The sequence below is a fragment of the Balaenoptera physalus genome, assembly GCF_965194825.1.
Source record: "Balaenoptera physalus genome assembly, chromosome: 20".
Taxonomy (NCBI): domain Eukaryota; kingdom Metazoa; phylum Chordata; class Mammalia; order Artiodactyla; family Balaenopteridae; genus Balaenoptera; species Balaenoptera physalus.
The window spans coordinates 18076415-18094270 of NC_138901.1; the positions used below are offsets into that span (position 1 = coordinate 18076415).

At 43.7% G+C, this 17856-nt stretch overlaps 1 protein-coding gene across 3 annotated transcripts in view; it reads left to right on the forward strand.

The window, feature by feature from the left end:
• Positions 1-17856, forward strand: part of SOCS7 (suppressor of cytokine signaling 7) — a 33290-nt gene that overhangs the window by 1449 nt on the left and 13985 nt on the right. Inside the window, exons 2-7 of one of the 3 annotated variants that reach the window (XM_082442338.1) lie at positions 7569-7633; positions 9953-10057; positions 10536-10637; positions 11530-11660; positions 12119-12287; positions 14766-14894. In XM_082442338.1, coding sequence (XP_082298464.1) covers positions 7569-7633; positions 9953-10057; positions 10536-10637; positions 11530-11660; positions 12119-12287; positions 14766-14894 — 701 coding nt within the window. The remainder of the gene's footprint in view (positions 1-7568; positions 7634-9952; positions 10058-10535; positions 10638-11529; positions 11661-12118; positions 12288-14765; positions 14895-17856) is intronic. The other 2 variants (XM_082442339.1, XM_082442340.1) reach the window with 2 other exon arrangements.

Consider the following 17856-nt stretch of genomic DNA (forward strand, 5'->3'; position numbering starts at 1 on the left):
TTTTCCAAGGTGTCTGTCTACCATTACCCCTGGCAGGGGGCTTGCTGGAAAGGTGTAGCCTTTGGGGCAAAACGTTGGTGTTGTATTTGACCACCTTGCTTATTCTTTCTATGTACCAGCACCCCCTTCACAGTCAGGCGTGCAGATGATGTGACAGACTTGTGTAGTTGTAGGCCAGCAGTCAGTTGGGCATCTCTGTTCAAAGTTTTAATGTTTTCTTGGTTGGTTTCTTAGATATACTTGGTATCTCAAGCCTGTATGCTGACCACTGTGAGAATAGAAAATAGCCTTGCTCTCAAACCCACATGAGAAGTCTAAGTATGAGATATACTCATGTACATTAGTACATGAGTTCTAGGCCAATTGATGAAAATTCCAAACTTAAACATTTTTTCCCTGCATTTCTGAAGGGTGGACAGCTCTCTGACATCCAGTGTTAGATTTGTACATCGGTTTAGAAAAGCTGTCAACTTTTGTGTCAATGAAATGAGACTTCCCTTGTGGTAACTGCCATTGTGGTTTGCACTGTTGAGTGGGTTCTTAGAAAGATTGGAATTGGTTTTGGTGCAGCTCATGTGATGGATTCATGAGATGCACTGGTAGCCACAACCCAAGGCTGAAAAACAGGTAAACAGATAAATTGAGAACGACTGTTCACCAGAATCATGTGGGGAGCTTTGGGAAAAGATCAGAGGGCCAAGAATTTGAATTTTTAAAAAGCTCCCTAGTCGGTCCTAAGGTGTGATCTGGACTGGAAACCACTCATCCTTTCAAAGGAACTTGTACTTCAAGAGGAAAGTGTGGGGTCAGTTTTTTTGTTTGTTTGTTTTTTTGTTTTTGCCATGTGGCACTGGGGAGTCTCAGTTCCCTGACCAGGGATGGAACCTGTGCCCCCTGCAGTGGAAGCGCAGAGTCCTAACCGCTGGACCTCCAGGGAATTCCCTTGGTCAGTTTGACTTTGTTGCCTTTTCTGAACAGCTGGGCCAGGGGCTTATCTTGGGGATCAGACCAAACCCAGACTTCCTGAGGAAATCAGTAAGTTGATGCGTGTTGCCCCTTCAGGTAGATGTATGTTTCCACATTTGCCTCCCAATGAACTCACGCTGGGAGCTCAGGTCCGGAAAAGTGTGGCTGCGGAAGCAGCTTTTTTGTGGTAGGCTCTGCATTCGATGCTCCACGTAACCAGTGTAGATGAAATTTTCATCAGCTGGGGGGAGGGCAGGATTGAAGCTGTGGGTAATGACATAGGATAGATTGCTAGTTTTCTTGTGGTTTGTCTTGCCTTTGTTCCATATTGACCAGGACTTGGTCTAAGATTCCAGAGACGCCACATAGGAGGTGTGGCGTGAAATTAGCTGCTAGGTCTGATAGATTAGGAGGAGGAAAAGGCATATAACATTATACGGTTTTTTGCATTTGGAAGCAGAATTTAATGGTCATTGGCTGCTCTGTGACCAACCCTCACACTAAGCACAATACAGATTTCTACTGCAGAGCAAATTGGGCTGTAGCTCTGCAAAGAAGCTTAGTTCAGGGCACTGGAGAATTACATTTTTTGGTCCAAGAGCTTTTTCTGATGAATTGGAGAAGAGCTAGGTATTCATGTATGAACGTTTGGTTGACTGCTGTTAGGAGGCAGCATGTTGTACAGAGAATGAGAACATTTAGATTCCATGTAGGACTCCAGCATCAGCTGTGGGATGTGGGCCAATTTTGTCTTCTTCATACTTCCCCCTTTTTTTAATCTGTAAAATGGGAGTGATTCCTGTCTTGTTCCTGTCCTTATAGGAATAGAGTGAAGACAAGAGAAATTGAGATGGAATATTTTGTGCTTTTGGAGGAAAAGTAGTAAGATTGAACTGGTGATTTTTTTTTTTAAGTGCTTAGGATTTGGTGCTGTTAGATTTTCTTGTTAGCTTTTCCACAGCTTTCTATGTGCCAGTCTTGCTGGCAGCCTCGCAGCTGTGAGAAGCTTGATAAGTCTGGCCAGGGTAGTTGTGATTTCTATGGATCTGCACCTCCTTAGTAAGTCCGCCCTGTTGGGAGGAAGGATAAGTTTGGATTTTTAGCTTGTGCTCTTGTTTTGATTGGTGGGACCTGGAAACCATGAGAAATGTCAGTCTTTTGCCAGAAGGTATATGCCTGCCTTCTTATTGTTGGAGTTGATTACGAGTCTCTGCAGTCTTTGCTGTATAATTTGGGGCTTTTACAGTAACCTCTGGGCATGATTCTCTTTGCTCTTCTCAGCATTTACCTTCCCCACAGCTATCACTAGAAAGTACCTCCTACAATCATTTTTAAATTTGATTTTATTTATTTATTTTTTTGGCCGTGCCGCACGGCATGTGGGATCTTAGTTCCCTCACCAGGGATAGAACCTGCGCCCCCTGTGGTGGAAGCACAGAGTCTTTTTATTTATTTATGTATGTACATATGTATGTATGTATGTATGGCTGCGCTGGCTCTTTGTTGCTGCATGGGGGCTTTCTCTAGTTGTGGCGAGCGGGGGCTACTCTTCGTTGTGGTGTGCTGGCTTCTCACTGCAGTGGCTTCTCTTGTTGCGGAGCATGGGCTATAGACACACGGGCTTCAGTAGTTGCGGCACGCGGGCTCAGTAGTTGTGGCTCACGGGCTCTAGAACGCAGGCTCAGTAGTTGTGGCACGTGGGCTTAGTTGCTCTGCGGCATGTGGGATCTTCCCGGACCAGGGCTCGAACCCGTGTCCCCTGCATTGGCAGGAGGATTCTTTTTTTTTTTTTTGGCTGCGTTGGGTCTTCGTTGTTGCGCATGGGCTTTCTCTAGTTGCAGCGAGTGGGGGCTACTCTTCGTTGCGGTGCGCGGGCTTCTCATCGCGGTGGCTTCTCTTGTTGCGGAGCACGGGCTCTAGGCGCACAGGCTTCAGTAGTTGTGGCTCACGGGTTCAGTAGTTGTGGCTCGCGTGCTCTAGATCACAGGCTCCATAGTTGTGGCGCACAGGCTTAGTCGGTCCACGGCATGTGGGATCTTTCCAGACCAGGACTCAAGCCCATGTCCCCTGCATTGGCAGGCGTATTCTTAACCACTGCGCCACCAGGGAAGCCCGGAGCACTGAGTCTTAACCACTGGACCTCCAGGGAAGTCCCCCTACAATCATTAATAAGGCTTAACAGTTTCCATATTTTAACATTAAGCAAACTTTAGTTCCTTTCAGATGCTTTAGAGTCTGCTAAGTTGACCTTCCTGGATATACAGAGTCTTAGGTCTAGTATGAGTTAGCTTAGAGAACTCTTTTGAAGTGAAGGAAGAAATGGGCCCACCAGCTAATCAGGTTTCTGTTCTGGAGAACTGGGCTAGGCCGTGTAACACACATATGTTGGAATTCAGAGAGCTGGGCTTGATGCCCGTGGGCTTCAGTGTTATATAGGATTGCTATTTCAGGAAAACCAGTGAAGTTCCCTTGTCTGTTTCACATATGTTTAGCTGATTGTCTTCCTTTGTGTTTGGTGAGAAATAGCATTTGATCCTACTTTTTTGAATCATCACATAATACATACTTGGTTGGAAATGGGTACCTTGTTCATTTCTCAAGGTTTGTTTTTTTCCTACTTACCAGTTGAGGATATTACTGGCAGTCTTCATAGCTGTGAGGTGGAAAAATGGAGAACAGTTCTGTAGTGGTTTCCTATCTGGGAAAAAAGATTCAATTCTTGAAAGAGAGGCAGGCTCCCTTGGCATCAATTTGGGGCCCTGCTGTCGTGGACAGACCTGGCAGACATGAGAAACCCTTTTCTCTGTTTTCTTGGGTCTTCAGGTCTAAGGGGTCTTTTTGAGAAAGAGCATGACATGCTGAGAGCAAAATGATTTTATGGTGTGGTGAGGAGGGTCTGGTTTTTTTTTTAAACTCCAAGTGTTTTTATTTTTTTAATTATTTATTTATTGGCTGCATTGGGTCTTCGTTGCTGCGTGCAGGCTTTCTCTAGTTGTGGAGAGTGGGCACTCTTCGTTGCGGTGTGCGGGCTTCTCAGAGCTCAGTGCGCAGGCTCAGTAGTTGTGGCGCACGGGCTTAGTTGGCAGCGTGTGGGATCTTCCCAGGACCAGGGCTCGAACCCGTGTCCCCTGAATTGGCAGGCAGATTCTTAACCACTGTGCCACCAGGGAAGTCCCAAGGAGGGTCTGACTTTATGTTTGGGTTTTGGGTCCATATTCTGTTGATCTTTTTAACTATTTTTCCATGAAGTGGTTGTGGTTGACAAGCTCTCTTTTGGAATGAGCAGCCTGGCTTCAGAAATCTCTGTCCATTTGAGTCTTGTGTCTTTTACTTCTTAACATTTTGCCCACTGACATCATTCCTAAGGTTTTAGACCTTGGGCTACACCTCTGGGCTTTTCTCTGGAAGTTCCCTTCATAGGTTCTTTAGTTGGTTTATGGTGGAGTTTCAGATCTGACCTTGTTGCACAGATGTCTGTGTATTGGAACTAAAAATGAACATGTGGTTTTTGTGCCTGTAGCTCATGAACAGACACTGGCTTATGATGTGTTGGAAATGGCACAGGCTGGCTGACTTGGCACCGTGTGCTTTAGCAGGGGCAGAGGTAAATTGTGGCCGCAAAACCTGATATTTGGACATCCTACTTTAGAAGTTAGAAAGGGACATGTGTAAGTCTTAGGACACCGTAGAGGGGATTTATGGACAAGAGAGGGAGAGCATTACTATTTCATTGTTTATATTTTAGGCTTCAAGGAATTTGAAAAGTGGCCAGTGGTTATATCAATGTGTTGTCAGCCTGTCTAGTCTAATGAACTCCTTTTATCCCACAGATCTGTTGCCATACAGTTAGTAATTTGCAGAGTGGAAATGGACAGAGGCATTCTATCTCTTTGTTACCTGCAGCACAAGCAGTGTATAGCTGACACAAAGGACTACTTGCCTCAGAGAAGACCTTTACCTAAGGTCTTCTGCTGCCCCTGTCTTGTTCTGCCATCGGAGGCATAGCCCACCAAGTCCTACCCCACACCACCCGTCAGGTCTTTCTGCTGCTAAGATGCAAGTGGCCCACTGGCAGAGTTACAGTGGCGTAACTTTGTACCCTAATGCTTGTCAAGGTGGTCTGGGGAGGAATAGAATAATATGGGAATGTAGTATAGAAGGGTTAGTTAAAAATGTTATCTGGAGCCGTGTCATTCATGTTGCTCTCCAAAAAACAGCACATCCAGCTTAGAATGGTTATCATTTTAAATGTTTCGTATATACAAGAAGAGATGTATAAAGTGTATGTACAATAATAATAATGAAATGTATACCTAGGTAACCATCACGAAGCTTAAAAAATAGAATGTTATCAGTACCTTTGAAGACCCCTGTGTGTTACTTCCTGATTACATCTCCCCCTCCCCCATGTAACCAACCACCATCCTCAATTTTATGTTCATCATTCCCTTGCTTTGTTTTTTATAGTTGTCTAGATTGGTTTTTTCATGAATGACTGCCATTAGAATGCTCTCAGGATCCTTGAGACAGAAACTGTTTTGGATTTTCAGTTAGACAATATCTCCCCAAAGAGAGAAGGAAGCACTCATATTTATTATTAGCCTTTCAGCCTCTTAGACCTTCTACTTCTCTAACCTTCCTTATTTGCCAGAAAAAGCCATCCTAGGGCTCTCAAATGGCTCTGCCTTGGTTTAGAGTCGTATGTATTTCTTTTTCTAGATCCTAGAAACTATGATTTTCTTCAAAATGCCAGGGGCGGGGAGAAGATGAGCTGGAGTGAGAAGGCCTCCGCAGGATGTGTGCATTTGGGTACCGCTGTTCTTCAGTGCTTGGCACTGAGGAGGCTCGTCCCCAGTATGGACAGATGGCAGAGTAACGCAGCTTCCTTTGAAAAGAGGCAAACCGCCAAATGGCTGAGGTGTGAACCCTTCGAAAGGCCAGTGCTTTAGGTTTCTGCTTGCTGAGTTTAATGTTGTATCCAAAAGTTACTGAATAAAAATCAGCTTGAAAGCTCTTCAGTCTTAAAGTTAATGTCCAGTGGAATTAACTTTCCATTTCAGCCCTCTGGAGTGTTGCAACTAAGCTGCAGACTGCCATGAGCAACTTTTATAAATAGAGGGACTGTGTGTGCTTGCGTCTTGTTCTGATGCAGCCACCTCTCCTGTGTGTGCTGTGGGCGGGGCGTTGACAGTGGGCACCATCATCAGACTTCTCAAGTCTCAGCATGGAGGTGGCTGCAGAGGGCATGTGAGACAGGTCAGGAGAGGGAATCCGGTGTCTTGGCTATTTCTGAGTAAGGTCTTCACAGTATGGTTTTGAAATTCTGTTTGAAGTGAGTTCTGAGAAGCACAGACATCTCTGTTAAAACATAAATGAATAAAGATCTTCCAAAGTCAAATATTTTAAAATAGGATTTCATTTTGGATTTTCTTTACTTCTGCCCCCATCTATTGGTGAAGTTGAAGTTTTATTTCAACCTTTGGGTGAGAGTAATTTTGGAAAGTGAGCCAGCTACAAGGTGTGGAGTCAGTCAGGCACTTAATTTGGTGGTAGAATTTTTTTTTTAAGGCTGATTTGTTGAGATATCATTTATATACCACCTAAAATTCACCTTTTTAAAGTTGCTCCGTTCTATTAATTTTGGCAAATGTCAAAATCATAACCTCTGCCACAATCAAGGTATAGCATATTTTCATCACCTCCACAAGTTCTTTCCCTTTTAGTCAATTCAATCATTCTGAGGTGAGTTTTTTGAGCTCAGCACATTTCTAGCCAGAAAGTCTTTGTCAGAGTCTTTTGCATTTCTTTCATTTCTCGCCCAAAAGCCAGTTGAAACTGGTGCAAAGTGAAGTGACCTTTGGTGTGTCTTCACTGGAGATCTGGGTTTTCTAGCTGGTTTGGGATCAGTATCAGGAGCAGTCCTGGGGGGAGTGCTGTGACTGGCAGCTCAGAAAGGGGAAGAGGCCATCTCCTTTGGGTGCCAGGCAGAGCTCCTAACTTGAAGAGGCTCCCCTTTGGCTTTGACCTATGGCTTGGAGGCATTTTGCAAAAATCAGAGTTCTTACTGGTTGAAGATTGCATGTGTATCCTATAGTGCTGTTCTCAAGTCCAAAAATCTTGCCTGGTTCATTTTGGGACCTCCTGCTCCTAGGAGCAGGCCCAGAGGGAAAGCTGGTGCTCTGAGGTGGCACCTGTTCAGGTCAAGAACCTTTTTCTTGGCTCCCATTTGAAAATCAACTCTGTGTCCGACTTGCTTCCTCTAGAAATGGACTTACTAGTTACCACTCAAGATGTTTTAGTCTTTTAATGTGATGGGTATGGAAAGCTCCAAAGAGATTTCTTATTGCTTTGTAGGCTGCTGAATTCTGTAGCCAAATCTATTTAGGAATTGCCTTAATTATTTTATTCTCCCCCCTTTAAATTTTAGTCCTTATTACAAAAGTGTGGCTGACAACGACTAGGGTTTGCTTTGTTTTTTGGTGCATCTGGAATTGAGTGTTGCAGTGATTTGTTGTTGTTGTCGTTGTTGTTGTTGTTGCAGTGATTTAAATGCCTGTGTGTTCATTCTGCAGCTCATTCTCTGTGTGCTTCTCACCCCTCAGGAAACCCAGGTTGACAAGAACTCAAAGTGCCTTTTCTCCAGTCTCCTTCAGCCCCCTGTTCACAGGTAAGGGTGATCTCTTTCTTTTTCTTCTGACATCTGAAAGCACGAGTGTTCTGAGACGAGTCAGGAAACACTTGCAGATGCGTCTCAGAGGGAGCTTCAAGCATGTCTGCAGTTATTTTCTTCATTTCGTGCCTGCTGGGTTTGGGGTGAGGCTATTTTTATGGTGTGAAATGTATTCTTGACTTTGGATGCTTTATAGTTTGATGAGGTAGAGACTGCTTGCTGGTAATTAGGTGTCCCTGGCAGTTATGCAGGCTTTAGTTCAGGGTCATCACATATAAATTAAAAGTAGGAATTACAAATTTATAGGCTCATAGCGCATAAAGGACTCCCCAAAAGTCATACAATTCCTGTCCCTGCTTCCAAGGGAGTTCATGGATTATCTAATAAACATGATCCATGATGATCTGGTCTATTTTTAACGACTTTGGGCAAAGGGGATCACATGAACTCTTGTCTTACCCATTTTAGGGGCTAGCAGTTCTTGCAGCTGTTAAAGAGTTCTTCATTGGATCTAATTTAAGTCTCTCCTCTTGCAGCAGGGAACACAGTTGCTAAAGTAGGAAAGCTGTCAAATATCCTTTTGCCTTCTCCTTTAAAGGGGAGCTTTTTCTGAGAGGGAGACCTTTTGTTATGTGAGTCAGGTGTGAAGCTCCTGCTTGAATGAACTGTAGAAAAGGAAGTCTGGAGCACACAGCCTCAAATCTCAGAAACTGAGTGCTCTTCACTGGGCATGGCTGAGAAACCTTTAAACCGAATCCCAATTTCAAACTCTTTTGGATACTGTGTCCCTCAAAAAAGATGATTGCAAGAATTATGATCTGGGACTGGACATTTCCAGGAAAATGTTAAGCAGGCTAGTGGAACCCCCATCACTGGGTAGACTGCTGTGAGCTGTCAGGACAGGTGAGTTGGTGCCTGCAATAGGCACAGGTGGAGAAGGAGGTTCTCTGTTCATATCCCCTCTGTTCTTATCCCAAGCAGAGAATTAAAGGATCTTATCCTGTAGCAGAATGTCTTTCTAGTTAGTAGTTGTTTCCCTTTTAAAGTAGTGAAACCCACATTTGTAGTTTCAGGTTCCATGTTCTTATTTCAAAGAGGCTTAGCTCTCTTGAATTACATCCTTTAAGTGCCTACAATCTAGACCTCTCTGACCCTTCAGGAAACCTGGGCTCATTGCATTGCTCTGGGAAGCTAGGCCCTCAGTCATTAAGCTGTGTGATGAGTTCCTAGAACTTCCACTGATGACTTTTGTAAGAGCTTTTCTGCTTATCTTAATTAGTGTTCAAGACCTTTGTTAAAAAAACCATATTAGATTCTGAAAACCCAGCTCCTGGCCTTTTAGAGATATTTGTTACCTCATTTTCTTAACTGGGAAACATTAAAATTCTAGCTAAGGGGTAATTCAGCTTCCTAAATAAGAAAAAGGTGTTGGAAATAACACCCTAAGGGCCAAATTACAGAAATCCCAAATTCTGACTTGTGGATCAGACCTACCAAAACAAACTTATTCTTGGCTGTCAACCTTTTGTTGTTAAAATACGCTTCGTTCTCTGGTGATTCAAGTGGAGAGGTTAGACGGGGTTGGGTGGCAAGAAGGAGTGTATATGGCAGAGAACAGAACTGCGTGACATGCTGGGAAGTAAGGAAACCATGTGCCTGACTTTTGGCTGACTGTGGAAGTAAATTATTAGGGTTGTAAATGCACTTTTCGGCCTTTGTAGCCTCAACTATTAGGAATTAATGGATATCTGAAATGGTTGGTTCTCTTATGAGTGAATATCCTGGAAAATCTAAATGTGGAAAGCCATTTAGGAAGAAGTCGGAGCTAACATTGGGACCTTTATCTGCATTCAGCCTAACAGTTCTTGCATTTTAATGGCACTTGCTTTCCATGTCCATTTGGGCTTGTAACAAGCTGCTTGCCTTGCTCTCCGAGGCAAAAACTGGTATACAAATCTGTAAAAAATAAATGGTGTGGGTTCTATTTGAATAAAGAAGACCTCTTATTCAAGGTTATATCCTCAGTGGCAGAGCCAGGATTAGTTGGCTTTTCAACTGTCAATCCCATGTTTTTGTCTTAAAGATCCTTGATCTTTAACAGGGTAAAGGAATGATGGAATTTAAAATTGACTTCTCAGGTGGTTTTTTTTGGGCGGGGGCGGGGGGGGACTCCAGCCAAGGAGCATTAGATTTTGAGCTTTCTGAGAGCCATGGACCTCTCTAGCCTCCCTTGCTTGCCCTCTGTTTCCCTTTGCTTCCTGGCCTCGGCTTTGGGCAAGGTGCTACTGTAACACGCTTGCTCCATGAATCCCTCAGGTGAAACAGTGTCACTTGTGGACGTGGACATCTCTCAGCGGGGCCTGACCTCTCCACACCCTCCAACTCCCCCTCCTCCTCCAAGAAGAAGCCTCAGCCTCCTAGGTATAGTTTCTTCCCCTCTCTGTCTTCTTGCCCTAGTGGGAGGGTGAGCTCTATGGACCTGTTGTTCTTTGCCAGGAGCCAAACAAAACTCCTGGGTTTCTAATGATGGCCCAATTATTTCTTGTCCCTTTCTCAGCACCCCTGTCCTCTCCCGAAGTGGTTAAATGGGTCTCTTACCTGCATGCTATAATATCTACTGTCCATATATTGATTCGGTCTTTATTTATTTATAAAGGGTATTTATCTTGCTCTGAATCTACTGCTAGTGGGCAGCTTTAGGGATATCCTTACTTTCCTGCTTTCAAGCCAAGGCAACCAGATTAAGATGATTGTTGCCCTGTGTGCAAAAAGACAGGGTGAAGGTCAGGCCATCTTGCCCCAGAGGGCAGCCTGATGATCCTTCTCCCTCTCCTCTGCCTTCATCTTGCTCATTCTGTGCCCATATTTCTGAACCTCTTGCTTTTGTTCTCTCTTCTAGATGATATCAGTGGGACGCTGCCTACATCTGTCCTTGTGGCTCCGATGGGGTCTTCCCTGCAGTCTTTCCCCCTACCTCCGCCTCCTCCACCTCATGCCCCAGGTTAGCTTAGCTTAGACGCAGGACTTGCAAGAGTGGGGAGTACCAAGTGATATACTTCTGAAGGATGGGAGAAATTTATTTATGGAAATAACAGAATTTATGAGAGAGCTTAAATCATATCCCCTTGGCTGGACCAGAACTCCTTGGAAATGAGGCCAAGAACTGGTTTTTCTAACCCATTTTCTTTATGGAGGTGAATCTGATTTTTGGTAGAGATAAAAGACTATTGGATTTTTTTGCCTCTTTGCTGCTGAAACTGTTTTGCAGTCTTTGAGTCGGTATCACTTAGGAAACTGCCTTAATTTTAGTAGAGGGAAGAGGTTTAATATGTTGCTGGTTTTCAAAGTTCTGTGGTTTTTCTAAGCTTTTAGCATTTACTGCAGCCTTGTAAATAAGTACGAAGCATTCAGTAGCCCATACCTGCTTTGCCAGCCTCCAGTACCCAAGGAATAAAATGAATGAAATGAATTCTTTTCTACTCGCCTGGCAAAATCTACTTGCCTGGCAAAATCGTTGCTCTTCCCGGGCAAGTAAGCGAGTCACTATTTCCAAGGCTGCTTTACCGGCACTTCACCTCGAGGTGGGAGAAGTTGGAATCGCTCTAGGCTGGTGAAGGCCCTGAAGTAGTCACCTTAGTCAGGTTAGTGAGCTGCTCCTTACCCCTTTCCTGGGGTTAAACGCCCCCACCCATCCTTCACAGCTTACACGAGCCCACAGAGCTTTTTGTCCCAGCCCATCCAGCTCTTCCCCACTGCTTTGGCTTCCACCCTTTCCAGCTTATCTTCTAATGCCTTGCCCCTCTTCAGTTAGCCTCTTTGTTTTGGGGGGAGAGTCTACTTGAGGTTGGGAACAATGAGGGTCGACAAGTGACCGCCACTCTCTTGCCCTGCAGATGCGTTTCCCCGGATTGCTCCCCTCCGAGCAGCCGAATCCCTGCACAGCCAACCCCCGCCACCCCTCCAGTGTCCCCTCTACCGGCCCGACTCGAGCAGCTTTGCAGCCAGCCTTCGAGAGCTGGAGAAGGTAGGTGGTGCCTCCTCTTGCATTCTCCTAATTCTGTACCAGCTCCCCTTTTATTATTTTTGGAGGAAGAGTAGTTTCCTTGCCTCTGTATTTACAGTGACAAAACAACATGCTGCTATTATTAGTTCTATAAGAGATGTTGTAAAATTGAATCTGAAAAAAAAAAATCTGAACGTGATGAAGAAAGGTTAAGGAGAAATGTTTACATAGTTAACCCAGGTTGCTCTTCTCTTCTTTGTAGGGCCTTGGTAATGGAATTGTAAAATTATCTTTCTGTTACTTTGGAGGCCTAAAAGTGTGATGAACTTGGTGTTCTTTGCTAATGGTTGAGACACTCCTAGCAACTTTTACCTATTGCAGCGTTTTGGAAACGGGGTTCTTTGTGGTAAGAGAAATTGTGCTGAAAACTTTGACATTTCTCTGTTCTGTTAACTACGTGACCACTTCTTCTTTGATAGTGTGGTTGGTATTGGGGGCCGATGAATTGGGAAGATGCAGAGATGAAGCTGAAAGGCAAGCCCGATGGTTCTTTCCTGGTACGAGACAGCTCTGATCCTCGTTATATCCTGAGCCTCAGTTTCCGATCACAGGGTATCACCCATCACACCAGAATGGAGCACTACAGAGGTGAGAGGTGCTGGCATTTGAAGGAAGCCTTCTTCCCCCTTTGCCTTTCCCTACCTTTGCTATCTGACTTTTTCATTGGAAGGATTCATAGAAATGGAACTGTGAATGGGGAGGAAAATCTCGTAGACTCAATTGAATATTGATATGGGCACTGGTTTCGATCACTAGAAGAAATGTTGGTGGGGGTTGGGAGGAGCCTAAGGGTGCCGTTTAAAAGTATTCTTAGCATCTTGTCTACTAAATTGGAGAGTCTGAAGAAGACTATTGAAAAACAGAACAAAGCCAGTAAAACTCTCTTGGTAGAAGGAAGAAATAACCTAGGATCATTAGACACATTCTTCCAAACTTTGGTTTATAATTAAACTTACCATCTAGAGATATTTACTATTAAATCATATATACAAAGAGGAGAATTTGTTGATCCTGTGACTGTTCTGTTCTGAATTTCTTTGCCTGGCAGTCACATCAGCTCTTCTCACCAGGCAGCATGGTGATAATTATGTCTTCTTTTGGTCAGCTTTGTAGTCTCATAGGAAATAGTCATCAGAACTCTATGAGAATTTGTGAGATCAACGTACTTTAGACTATCTATCTTCCTTCCTGGCAGTACTTCCCCCTCTGTGGTCCGGTTGTGCTTAATATTCCAGTGATGTCGAGAAGCTGACTTGTTCAACACTGCAGTCTGGATGGGCATTCTGTATTTGATTTGGGCCACAAACTTGTGATGGTCATTGGTGGTAGGGCTGGCTAATACATCCTTTGTCAAAAATTTGTAATATGCTACAAAGTGTGGAGAACTCTGGGGCGTTTCAGGGACTTGCCCCCCTATCCCTCATACTCTTCCCACATGTGATCAACTTCAAATGAGCTATATTAGATACTGCATTTCAAGTAAGGGGCTCTTTCATGCTCTTCTCAGGCACCACTGTGTCTCTCCTGCTCTCAGCCATGTTCTGTGGGATTTATTTGGTTTGCTTCTCTTGTTAGGCAGGAAGTACCTGTTTAGGTCAGCATAGTTTTGTCCATGGTTTCCTCTGCCCCCATCTCTGCTTTCTTATTTATTTATTTTTGCCTGCGTTGGGTCTTCGTTGCTGCGCACGGGGCTTTTCTCTAGTTGCAGCAAGCAGGGGCTACTCTTCATTGTGGTGCACGGGCTTCTCATTGCAGTGGCTTCTCTTGTTGCGAAGCACAGGCTCTAGGTGCACGGGCTTCAGTAGTTGTGGAACACGGGCTCAGTAGTTGTGGCTCGTGGGCTCTAGAGCGCAGGCTCAGTAGTTGTGGTGCACAGGCTTAGTTGCTCTGTGGCATGTGGGATCTTCCCGGACCAGGGCTCAAACCCGTGTCTCCTGCATTGGCAGGCGGATTCTTAGCCACTGTGCCACCAGGGAAGCCCCTCCACCTCTGCTTTCGAGATGCATGAAGAGAAAGGAACTTCAGTCCAAAGACCTGAGAATTAGAGGACTGTGGGGTAGACTGCTGCCTGTTTTCCTGCTGTTTCTAAAAGCAAAAATCAAACAAACAAAAAAAAACAAAGCATTTCAGAGTGAAGTGCTTTTATAAACCTATTAAAATGATAAGTGACTAGGCCATGGAAATGATGAATAAATGCTTGACCTCTAGGTTCCTGATAGGTGAGATGCCAGGAATGGGAGGGCGTTTTCAAATGGTTCTCCAGTTACTTTTTGTTCAAAGGGACTTTTCTTCCTTGAATAAATGGAATTTTTAATAGAAGCCTGTGGGCCTTTCAGTTGCCAGCTTGCAATGGAACATTTGTCTTCGTCTTTTTAAGTGATCCTGTGAGAGTAGCTAGGGAGACTCAAATCTACAGTTCTCTTGAGTGATTAGTATGCCTTTTGTGACTCCTTTGGATTTAGTGCTATAGTTGTTGGAGTTTTTTGTTGTTGATTTTTTAAGTCATGGGAGTTGAGATTCCCTTTTGCCTTCGGGATTCTAAGGTTTGGGGTGGGATCTTTGTAACATGTTGGAGCATGGGGTTTTAGAAGTTACAGAAGAAGAAAAGACTTAGAATTTGATTTTTGTGCCTAACACACATATGAATGAGTGAGACCCACAAAACTGCTGTTCCTGTCTTTCCTGAACTATTCCATGCATACTTGAAGACTTAGATCTTTTTGAGGGTATGTCATTTAAATTCGCTTTTGCTATAGCAGTCTTTTCTTTATGGTCTGTGGTTTAAAGATTCGTGTTCATAGCCAACAAAATCTATTTATATCTCTTTTTCTGACTTGAATTTATAATTGTTTAACAAAAACCTTGTAAGACCTAATTTATGTCTTATTAAAGGCAACATCTTTTCCATTAGTTGTGGAACAAGCAGGAACAGGGACCTTTGTCTGACTCAGCTTGACTACAGACTACCCTCCCAGAAGTGAGAATCATTAAAATATTCAAGCCAGCCTCTCAAATCTTTTCGAAGTAAGTTTTGCATTTTTACCTCTCCTTAACTTTCCATGGCAGGAACCTTCAGCCTGTGGTGTCATCCCAAGTTTGAGGATCGCTGTCAATCAGTGGTGGAGTTCATTAAGAGAGCCATCATGCACTCCAAGAATGGGAAGTTTCTCTATTTCTTGAGATCCAGGGTTCCAGGTAAGGCTATAGCTACATTAATTATTTAACTGGCTTGGGTATGAACCAGTGTAGGATCTCTACCCCCACCCCTGCACCCCCCCCCCCCCAGAAAAAAACCAAAACCAAAAACACTTACTTGAAGCTTTTTTACCTGAAGCTTTTCTTCCTGGCTCTTGTAGCAACCACTCTTCCTAGAGCCCAGTGGCTAATCTCCTGCCCTTGTATTGAGAAGGAATTGATCCCTCAACATATTGAGAAGGAATCTTTGCTTCTTTGATCATATGAATGAAAAAACTGATCCCACCACTGATGTCCAGGAGTCATGTGAATATTTAACTTGCAGAGGTATCTCGTTGTCCCTGATCCAGGCATCTCACACTTACATGTGAAACAGAGAGCTCTTAGGTCATTTCCTTGGGGAACAGGGAAAGTAAAAGAGTATTCACTAGAAATGGTGAGTGTCAAGGAGGCTGAATTTAATAGCAGTCTGCTCTAGATTTTGTCCATTTGTACGAAACTTTCAAAGAGTAGATACTTTTTATTTATTTATTTATTTATTTACGGCTGCATTGGGTCTTCGTTGCTGCGTGCGGGCTTTTCTCTAGTTGCGGCGAGCGGGGGCTACTCTTCGTTGTGGTGCACAGGCTTCTCATTGCGGTGGCTTCTCTTGTTGCGGAGCACGGGCTCTAGGTGCAAGGGCTTCCGTAGTTGTGGCATGCGGGCTCAGTAGTCGTGGCTTGCGGCCTGTAGAGCACAGGCTCAGTAGTTGTGGCTCTTGGGCTTAGTTACTTCACGGCATGTGGGATATTCCCGGACCAGGGCTCGAACCCGTGTTCCCTGCATTGGCAGGTGGATTCTTAACCATTGCGCCACCAGGGAAGTCCAAAGAGTAGATACTTTTTGTTGTGTCCTGTAGCCCTACCAGTACTGAATACAGAGACTAGTCTCCGTTTGGGAGCACTGGGCAGTTCCCATCCTTGCTGGTGTGGTTATGTAGTCTTTCTGCCCAAGTAGGGAGGTAGCTATATAATCTCTATTGAAGGTGGGGAGAAGGGATGGTTTGCAGGAATCTGCTTTTATAGTGTTGGAAAAAAGTAAAATGGCAAGCACATTAACTGAAGAATTTGTAAGATACAAACAGAACTTAAAATGAGAACTTCATGCTTTGCCATTGAATCAAATTAAGATTCTTAAACAAACTGGGTGCCAAGAAATTGCTCTAAAAAGAAGTTACAGGGAAGCCTCCAGCGGAACATCAGTAACAGGATTGAACCAGGTTACAGGAGTGTGTTTTATAATCTTGGTGATTTCAATAAGGCACGACAGGGTGCGAACTGTATTAATTCTCACTTCATTTAGTATTTGCCTCAGTGCTGTCAAGACAGTTGGGTCTCGTGCAGTTGACTTGGTTAAAAGGAAAATGTTAGAATCCTTTCTTACAGGAACTGACTCTGCTTAGCAATCTTTAGAGTTTGTGGCTTTTGGGGGTATTTATTTAACAAACAAACATTTATTTTTTAAACTCAGTATCAAAAATAAGCCACTTTGCTACCCTCAGAGAGCTCTTAGCTTAAAAAAGGGAACAGGTAGGAAGATAAAGGCAAGAGCACATGTTAAAGTCAATACAAGACATGACAGTGATTGACAAGGACGGGTGGGTAATGAGCCCTGTTTGTGGGTGAAGCAGGGAAATCCTCTCAGAGGATTCTGAAGTCTGGAGCATGTATCTACTTGCAGAGTATTGAGAGACTTCATGGAATCTTGGACTCCTCACGTATAGCACGTTTCATTCCACAAATGTGCCCTGTCTGCAGAAATTTTAAGTAAGATTTTTAACATTGTTAAGGGTTAGAGCTTGCAGTGATTGCTACTATTTATTGAGTGCCTATCATGTGCCAGGTACTTTGTCAGGTTCTTTATTTCAGTAGCTCTAGTTTCTTGCAACAGCCCTAAAGTTAGCTAATAAATTGGTCTACTTAAAAAAAAAAGATTATTTTCATTTTGTCAGTGAGGAAACTTAAGGGTGAGGCCCCAAAATGAAGAAGATGTGGCACACATATACAATGGAATATTACTCAGCCATAAAAAGAAACAAAATTGAGTTATTTGTAGTGAGGTGGATGGACCTAGAGCCTGTCATACAGAGTGAAGTAAGTCAGAAAGAGAAAAACAAATACCGTATGCTAACACATATATATGTCCTCTTAAAAAAAAAAAATGGTACTGATGAACCTAGTTGCAGGGCAGGAATAAAGACATAGACATAGAGAATGGACTTGAGGACACGGTGGGAAGGGAAAGCTGGGGCATCAACATATATACGCTACCAAATGTAAAATTAGGTAGCTAGTGGGAAGCAGCAGCATAGCGCAGGGAGATCAGCAGGGAGATCAGCTCGGTGCTTTGCGATGACCTAGAGGGGTGGGATAGGGAGGGTGGGAGGGAGGCTCAAGAGGGAGGGGATATGGGGACACGTGTATGCATATGGCTGATTCACTTTGGTGTACAACAGAAACTAACACAGCATTGTGAAGCAATTATACCCCAATAAAGATCTATTAAGAAAAAAAAGATTAGAATTAAATCAGACTTCTTTTCAGAAACCATGCAAGAAATAAAAGAGTGGATTGAAATATTTAACATTTTGAAACAAAAAACCACTCTCCTAGAATTTTGTATCAAGCGAAATTATCTTCTAAAAATAAAGGAGGAATAAAGACTTTCTCGGAAGAAAAAAAAGTGAAGCCACTTACTCTAAAGGTTACTCAGTGCTGAAGCCAGGATTCAAACTGAGGCCGAACTAACTCCAAATCTTGTGCTTTATTTCCCACCCTTTGTTATGGGAAAAAAATAGCAGTAAGCCAATTGCAGGTTGAGTTTGCTGGGATTTGTGGAGAGGACATAAAGAAGTCAGAATTGTGTTTATTAGTGGAGATTGTCTTTCTAGGACCTGTGAGGAATGCTACAGGTAGGATATCCA